This window comes from Helianthus annuus, chromosome 12 (genome assembly GCF_002127325.2).
Source record: "Helianthus annuus cultivar XRQ/B chromosome 12, HanXRQr2.0-SUNRISE, whole genome shotgun sequence".
NCBI classification, from domain to species: Eukaryota; Viridiplantae; Streptophyta; class Magnoliopsida; order Asterales; family Asteraceae; genus Helianthus; species Helianthus annuus.
Window position 1 is genome coordinate 13,163,176 of NC_035444.2, and position 8,561 is coordinate 13,171,736.

An 8,561-nucleotide genomic window follows, 5' to 3' on the forward strand; every position below is an offset into this window, starting at 1 on the left:
CTTGAAAAACTAGAGGGACCAAATATGATAACTACTGAAAGTTATGTCTAAAAATCTTAGATAAACATCAAAACACCGTGTGTGTGTCCCTGTAGTTCGACCAAACCACAGGAGACAGAGAACTCCATCTGTTGAATCCTAAACCACCAAATTCTATCAAATTAAAGAAGGAAAATCGATTAGAGATCAAATTCAAGTTAAATTAGTGATCACTATACTTAGGAGATCACAAGGTATGTTTAATTTTGATCTTTGATGAGGTTTTGATTCTTCTCGAATTGTCATAATTGAAATTATTGAAGAATTAATTGATGTTATGGTAATTTAATGATGATTAAAGGTCTAGGAGACAAGTCATGGATAAGAGATTAATGAATTCATGTCATAACCTAATAATTTCAATGTTTATCATATGTGGGTTATATAGATTTCGGGATAACTACTTGAATCATTGTGATAATTGATGTTATTTGATTGTTATGATGCAAGTTCAAGTGTCATTAATGGTGTTCTAGTCATATTAGTATGAAAAGGATGCTTTGATATGGTTAACTAGTTAATCATGAACATGATAATGGTATTATAATGATTATGCCCTTAAGATGTTCGATAAAATGTCTAAGTGATCTTAAAATATTGATTAATATGAAAGAATCACTTAATTGATTAGCTATAGGCATTGGATGTTGAATATAGAAATATGAATTCTAAGCGATATGTCCGAATTGGATTTTATCGGCAATTTGGGTGGATCGTCTAGTAATCAAGTAGGAACGGATAATCGGTTGAAAGGAAGGCTTTAAAGGTACACGGCTCTACGCTTCATAAACTTTCGCTTGTATCTTATATTTAGTTACATGAATGATAATTGAATTGTTATGAAGTTTGGTTAATACTAAAACGGAGGATTCCGTATGTATTAACCGATCAAAATAATTAGAGTATAGCGATAAGTCAAAACGTAAAAGTGGTAGATTCTACTTAAATGTTTATACGGGTCAAAATGACTCGAAAAATGCATGTTTGGTTATAAGAAAGCGATGGACTTCGCTAACAAACCAAACAGGTCAAAATAACCAAAGTAGTGAAACTTTGGTGACATAAAGCGATGGATGTCGTTGATAAAAGTTAAACGGGTCAAATTGTTGTTTGATGCGAACCAGGAAGGTCGCACGATAAAAGACTTCGAAATAATGCCCGGTTTTTTTAATAATACGCATTATAATCGTTAGCCAAGAAAAGGGTAACGATGAATATAGTCATAAACTCATGTTTGAGTATGACTAAAAGATGGCAATTCCAAATAAAGGATTCATGTATGATCATCTAACTAATTAGAGTTGAATGGGTCAAATAATAGATACACATATAGATAACGGCACATAAATTGTAGGCATAACGCTTTGTAATTATAGATATGTTCATATGTGTTAGTTTTATTGAAGTTTTGAAGTCATAAATCAAGTTTATTGTTCATATTTCTGAACGGGTCAAATAATTTGTAAATAATTATAACACCGATAGCTGATAGCTTAAAGTTAAGAAATTTGTAAATCATAATATTGCATTTTTGATTCTATGTTATAGAGGATCGAATTACGATCACGTAGGAAGAAACGTGACCCAATTCGGATCAATATTGGACAAGTTATGTCCATTTTCGCAAAGACTAGTATAGCTGGGAAAATGCAGGTCTGATAACAAAACTCGCTGGAAAAAGTTGAACTTCGCGCCACGCGATAGCGAAGAGGAAAATTGTCGCGACACGCCACGGCGCTCGCGGTACGCGACAACCCTAAAATGGCGGAAAATTTGCTGTTGCTTTAGGATGGTCATGAGAACTTGTTAAAACTTATCTTAAGCTCTCATAACTAACATTTTAATGATTTTTGGTCATAGGTAACTGAAACGAACTTGCGGATGAAGATCAAGCGTTATAGAAGAATCGAACACGCGCGTAAAAGAAGCTTCCGCAAATGCAAACTATAACTTTTGTCACTAAATACTTTGGTGTCGTTGTTATCAAATGTTTGTAAATATTGTATCAATGTTTTGGAAGTTAAGTACGTGCTAGTAAACGAGATGTTCTAAATCTTTGTAAACTTCGTTTGAAGGTTTTGAACAATAAGTAAATGTCGGTGTATCGATGTTTTTGAAACAACGGCATTTTAAATAGCTATATATTATATAAAATATTAAAAGGTGATAAGGGTCTTACAACAATCATCACCAGACTTCATAATTTTTAACTTTAAAATCAAGCCCTGTTTTTAGTTGTTGATACCTTGTAACTAACCATTTAAACACACTAAACTTTAACTAAAACAAAAAATCCGCCAACTAAAGTTTCAAAAAACGACAAAACAACTAAAATTTCAAACTTTTTAAACAACTTTATTTCTCATAAAAATCCAAATAAAACAAGAAAACAACAAAATAATCGATCTATACCCGGAAAGAGTGATGAAGATGTGGTTTTCGTGAGTTTGATGGACATAATTTACTATTCCCCGATGAAATCCGAAGTTGTTGTTGCTGCCTGATGAAGACCTGTTGTGCGTTGTTGTTGGTGTGATGGGTCTGGGATCACAAAACAAAGAGGAAACGAGAGAAGGGGAAAGAACGGTGGGTTGGGTTATTATATTTTAGTTAAAATTAGATTATTAGATTGGGTTGGGCTTGGGTTATGGAGTGTTTATTAGGCTAAAGGTTAAGAGAAAGTTAATTAGGTTAAGTGAAAGTTAATTAGTTAAGTGAAAAGTTAATTACGTTGTATTTAAAAAAAATCAATGTTTTCATAATTTTTTTTATAAATTCATAAGATTTTTTCCTAAGGAGTGTGGACGAAAATTTTCATGGGGTGCAACCGGGATTTATCGAGAATTTAGCGCCTGCCCACCTTGGGCATAAGGTGGGTACGCCCCTGCACGTCAGTAAATAATAAAGTTGTGTGCCATGTCATCGTCCATGTCAGCGTGCAAGTCAGCAAAAACTAACTGGATTAACTCAGTTAGAAAAGGATCGATGAGGACCAAAATCTTTCAAGTTGGGATTACCAGAGAGAATTTTCGAAGTTGAAATAATTATTGGTCAACTGGTGAAACTTTGGATTATTAAAATCCAATAACCCAAAAAAATAAAGAAACTCAGTTTCTTTTACCAAACTAACAATGTACAATTAATTACATTAAAGAATATATTAATGAGGAGTGTGTGTAAGATTAATTAGCATTATGAACATGTTTAATTAGTTGTAGTTTGTACAACTTGTATCATGTTAAGAACGGGACTCCCAGGTTGACTACTAGAAATAATAAGTTATAATGCATGGCTTTATAGCCTAGTGGTATCTTGGGGTGGAATAAGACTTTGGGACCAATAGTTTCTGGGTTCAATTCCAACAAGGGGTTTTTTCCCATATTTATTGGGTTTCCTCTTGAATTGGTGTATAGGCATTATGCCTTGTGGAGATGGCTATGATCGGGTGGTTCCGCTGGTGGCACGATGATACTCCAGTGGTTCGTCAGTGATCCAAATTTGCCGTTCAAAAAAAAAAGAAATAATTAGTTATATTAATGCATACAATAATAAGGAATTAAAGAGTGTGTGTAAGATTAATTAGCATTATGAACAATTGAACATGTTTAATTAGTTGTAGTTTGTACAACTTGTATTGTGTCAAGAACTAACGGACTCCCTGGTTGAGTACTAGAAAACTCTTCATCCTGAGAGAAAACTTCTGCTTCTTGATGGAACACACTAATTGCTGGACTATTATTGTTGTGAGATTCCACATGAACCGCTCCTTTTGGAATTGTTGTTTTAGATTTATTATCCCTCAAGACATCAAATGTTTCTACCATAACCAAAAGCTTTTGGCTGACTGAATGATCTTGTGACACCAACATTTCTCTATTTTGATACAAAAACCTTAAGACGAAAATCAGGAGAGCCGAGGTGGATGATAACCCGGCAATGAGGAAAACTCCCTTAAAGCTATTGAGCCCGAACCCCTCAGTTTTCATTTGAGGCCCCTTCAGCTGCTGATCACAGTTGGCATCTTCTTTAAACCAGTGGTTGGTTATGTTCATCATTTGCTTCTCAGTCACTTGTAAGATTGCCTTAGAAACATCATGGACAAGAGGGGACCCTACTGGAAATGCCTGCATATACATACAATATAATCATTGTCATTTTCAATATCCACACATCAGATGACTTTCACAGACAACTACTAAAAACAATTCAAAAGACTTTCACAGGCCACTACTAAAAACAAATCAGAAGACTTTCACAGACAACTACTAAAAATCATTGTAACACTACAAATCAGAAGGCTTTCAAAGACAACAACTAAAAAGCGTAAAACAAAATCTTATCTGAAATTCTATCTAGAGCGTTAAAAATAATTTTAACTCTTTTATTGAATTTTCTCCCACCCTTCGGTAATTACTAACAAAATAGTGAAGGAATAATAAGAATTAATTTTTTCCCTTTTATTTGGCCTTGTTAGTCGATCCATCATAGATCTGTAGCTAATTTTCTACGAATCATCAATGGATATTTAAAAAAGGTTGTTGATATCGGTAAACTAGAAGTTATATGATAGTGATATGACCAATATATATAACTCCTATCACTTTTTGGACATTGGCCTATGCGTAACTGATTTGTCTGTAATCACCGACAGATACATCCTCGGTAATCACTGATAATTAGCTGAAAGTTAATCTTACAAAACCAAAAAAGGAATGGAGTGAAACTTACAAAACCAAAACCTGCAGTTTTGTGGATGGGACCTCTCATGGTATACATGTTACAGTATTTAGCCACAAAAACCCTAATATAAGGAAGCTCTTCCATAATCGCAGAAACACCTCCGTTTTGACTTCCTAATTCGAGGGCATCGTGGTACTGCTCAAATGTGCTATAGCCTTTCAACTGAGTGTCATTAAAACCCATACGTATCAACATATCCCTGACAAAAGAACCATCTTGGTATCCTATTGATTCTCCATTTCTCTTGATCTCATTGATGTCAGTGTATGTAGGCCGAAGCTTTTGTACCGTTAACATTGATGTCAAGCTCGCGGTGTAGCTCGAGGTCAGCACCAGCACCACAAACACCCACACGATCACCACAAATCTCGATAAGTTGCTGATCAACTTCTCCCCTACATATATCCAAAATCAAATTCGCCAAACTTGAAGTTGTGTGTATATGTGTGTAAATAGCAAATATGCACTCTTAACAGAAACAAACAAACTAAAGGTACCCAGTTGGTAGGGTCTGAGAGTGCGGGATGAGGGCAAACTTTTCTCTATCTCCAAGAGATAGAAAAACTGCTCTCCTGACACTCACTAATAAAAAACTAGACAATTTAGGAAACCGTTGGTTCAGACACATTTCTGACCAACTATTGTTTGCCAGAAAAAAAGCTCGTGGAAAAAGTTTTCCAACAAATTTGCGACAAAATACTTTCTAGTGGTGACACATTTCCACACATTAGTGAAATAAGCTCATATGAAAATGGACTCTTTTCTACTAGTGACCCTGCTTGAATTGTTTTAGTCGAAATACAAAGTATAACGACACAAATCATATATAATGTGACTAAGTAAAACATATAGTGTTGATAAACACTTACTGTGTGCATAGACAAGTGTGGAGAAGGAAAACCACAAGAGCATTCCCACTTGTTTATGAGGAGCACCTCGGAACTCTTCGTTTACGCGATGCTCAATAACCCATACCACGATTCCAGTGTATATGAAAAATGCACCAGTTGTTATCCAAAGCTCTTTCTCTAAGGGTTTCAAGAAGATCCATGCACTCTTTCTTTCATCTTTGATTGGAACAACCAACGAAACACCGGCCTCTGTGTATGGCAATGTGAAAGCCACTCTATCCGAACGGTGTGCAAGTATTGTAATGTCTCCGGCCACCGCATCGTATCCCTGTTACATCATTGAAACATTATATTATACACCAACAATATTTGTTCCACAAATTCAAAAAAGTTTTTTTTAATAACTTCTAGGAGGTCTAGAGATTTTATAAGGTTTCTAGGAATTTTTGAAAATGTTTGACAAATGGCAAGTGAGCTCCTCGAGTCTATGGCAAAGTCACGAGAGTTACTTATCCATGTGAGCTTGTCAGGCTAGTGACAAAAACCCTTTAGAATCGCTTATAAGGCTCTCACTATCTGCACACCAAGCCAGGCTATCTGCACACTTAGGGTTTACATACGCTGCGTATTGGTCAATACGCAGCGTATAGGGTTACCTGAATACGATGCGTATTGACCAATACGCAGCGTATATAAGTGGTAGGTACACGACCAGACAGTCAAACCTCGTACCATGTCAAATCAGTCTTACATAGGGTGCGTATTGATCAATACGCTGCGTATTGGCAGACTGATTTGACCTGATACGATGTTGTCCAGGGCACGTGAATAAAGTAATACGGTGAGTAGGGATCAATACGCTGCGTATTGACATGCCAGATGAAAGTCTATTTATCCCTCCATTCATGTCTGTTACCCATCATCCGACATATACTTTGCTTTCCTTTTCATATACTTTGCTTTCCTTTTCATCTTCTTCTTAAGTAAATTGTTTGTTTTTGGTTCAACCTTGTTAAAATGTCATCATTTTGGAAGGATAATTATTTCGGTAATCGCTATTCTAACGACACATGGGGATCAAATGCTGCCAATGAGGAGGAGGAGGTTGTGTCTGGAGTCCCTGTTGATCAAGAAACACAGTTGCCAGACTTGAACAAGACTCCCACTCCACCTGTTGATGAACCAAATTACCCGGTGCATCAAGTGTGTCCAGATTACGGATACGGGTATGAATCTCCGTACGTGCAACAAAGTGGATACGGTGCTGAGAATGCACCTGTTGATGAACCAAATTATCCGGTGCATCAAGTGTGTCCAGATTACGGATACGGGTATGAATCTCTGTACGTGCAACAAAGTGGATACGGTGCTGAGAATGCACCTGTTGATGAACCATATTACCCGTCGCAACCATCGTATCCGGGTTATGGGGTATACGGGGACGAAGGTGGATACGGAAGTTACAGTGGATACGGTGGTGATGGTGGATACGGGGGTGAAGGTGGTTACAGTGGATATGGGGGCTACGGTGGATACGATAGATATGGGGGTGACGGTGGTTACAGTGTATACGACAGATCTAGGGATGAAGTTGGATATGGTTATGAGTCCCGTAACACATCACTTTATGAACCATCTACCCCGAGCAATCCATTTCAAGTAAATGAGGTATCACATTAAAATAATTATTGTTATTATTATTATAATTATAATTGTTATTATTATTATTATTATTATAGTTAAAAATAATATAATTATAATAATTATTATTATTGTTAAAATACTTTAATTATAAATATAATTATAAATATTATTATTATTATTATTATTATTATTGTTGTTGTTAAAAATATTATAATTAATTAACAAAATAATTATAAGATTTAGTAAATAAACAAGTTAAGAAAGTTAAGTTAATAAACAATTTATTTTTCTTTTCTAAATAAATAAATTAAAAAAAAATATTTTAAATAAATTAGTATTGTAAATAAATAAAAGAATCATGAAATTGATTTTTAGTTAAAATGGTTAGTTTAAACCTAACTTAGTTAGTTAAATCATAGTTAAAATGGTTAGTTTAAACCTAACTTAGTTAGTTAAATCATAGTTATATCCTAACTAGGTTAGCATTTAATACAAGGGACCACTAACTGAGTTAGAGAACTCAGTTAGTCCAGTTAAGTGCCAAAAACAAAAAAAAGTCCCTGAAGTTTCAAATTTTACGAAAATAGTCCCTGAAGTTTCCAAAAATTGACAAAACAGTCCCTGAAGTTTTGAAAAATTGACAAAAATGGTCCCTGAACTTTCGAAAATGGACAAAAATGGTCCCTAAACTTTCAAAAATTGACAAAAATGGTCCCTGAACTTTCGGAAATTGCAAAAATGGTCCCTGAACTTTCGAAAATTGACAAAAATGGTCCCTGAAGTTTCTAAAATTGAAAAAAATGGTCCCTAAAGTTTCTAAAATTGAAAAAAATGGTCCCTAAAGTTTCTAAAATTGAAAAAAATGGTCCCTAAAGCTTCTAAAATTGAAAAAAATGGTCCCTAAAGTTTCGAAAATTGACAAAAATTAGTACCTGAAGTATGAGTTTCGATTATATTATTATTATTATTATTATTATTATTATTATTATTATTATTATTATTATTATTATTATTATTATTATTATTATTATTATTATTATTATTATTATTATTATAATTATTATTATGGTTATTATAATTATTATTATTATTATTATTATTATTATTATTATTATTATTATTAATATTGTTATTATTATTATTAATGTCTTTTTGACACAAATGGTCCCTGAAGTTTCGATTATATTATTATTAACGTAACCTTTTTTAGCGTTTCATGTCTCTAACTGATTTGAAGAATTGGGTACAAGAAACGGGAAAGGATAATGGTTACGTAATTGTTACCCG

At 34.1% G+C, this 8,561-nt stretch overlaps 1 protein-coding gene across 1 annotated transcript; it reads right to left on the reverse strand.

Moving 5' to 3' along the window:
- Window positions 1–3,595: 3,595 nt before the first annotated feature.
- Window positions 3,596–6,504, reverse strand: LOC110892473 (glutamate receptor 2.8). The gene is made up of 4 exons (XM_035981192.1): window positions 6,382–6,504; window positions 5,649–5,958; window positions 4,768–5,174; window positions 3,596–4,163 (listed from the first exon to the last, which is right to left on the reverse strand). Exons 1-4 carry the CDS (start codon window positions 6,502–6,504, stop codon window positions 3,645–3,647), a joined length of 1,359 nt encoding a protein of 452 aa, XP_035837085.1. The 3' UTR covers window positions 3,596–3,644.
- Between the last annotated feature and the right edge of the window lie 2,057 nt (window positions 6,505–8,561).

Coding starts and splice junctions, on each gene's coding strand:
- LOC110892473 (XM_035981192.1), bottom strand. CDS start 6,504: ATGTCAATACGCAGCGTATTGATCCCTACTCACCGTATTACTTTATTC. Junction 5,175..5,648: donor CACACTTGTCTATGCACACA/GTAAGTGTTTAT, acceptor GGATATATGTAG/GGGAGAAGTTGATCAGCAAC. Junction 4,164..4,767: donor AAACTGCAGGTTTTGGTTTT/GTAAGTTTCACT, acceptor ATGTATATGCAG/GCATTTCCAGTAGGGTCCCC.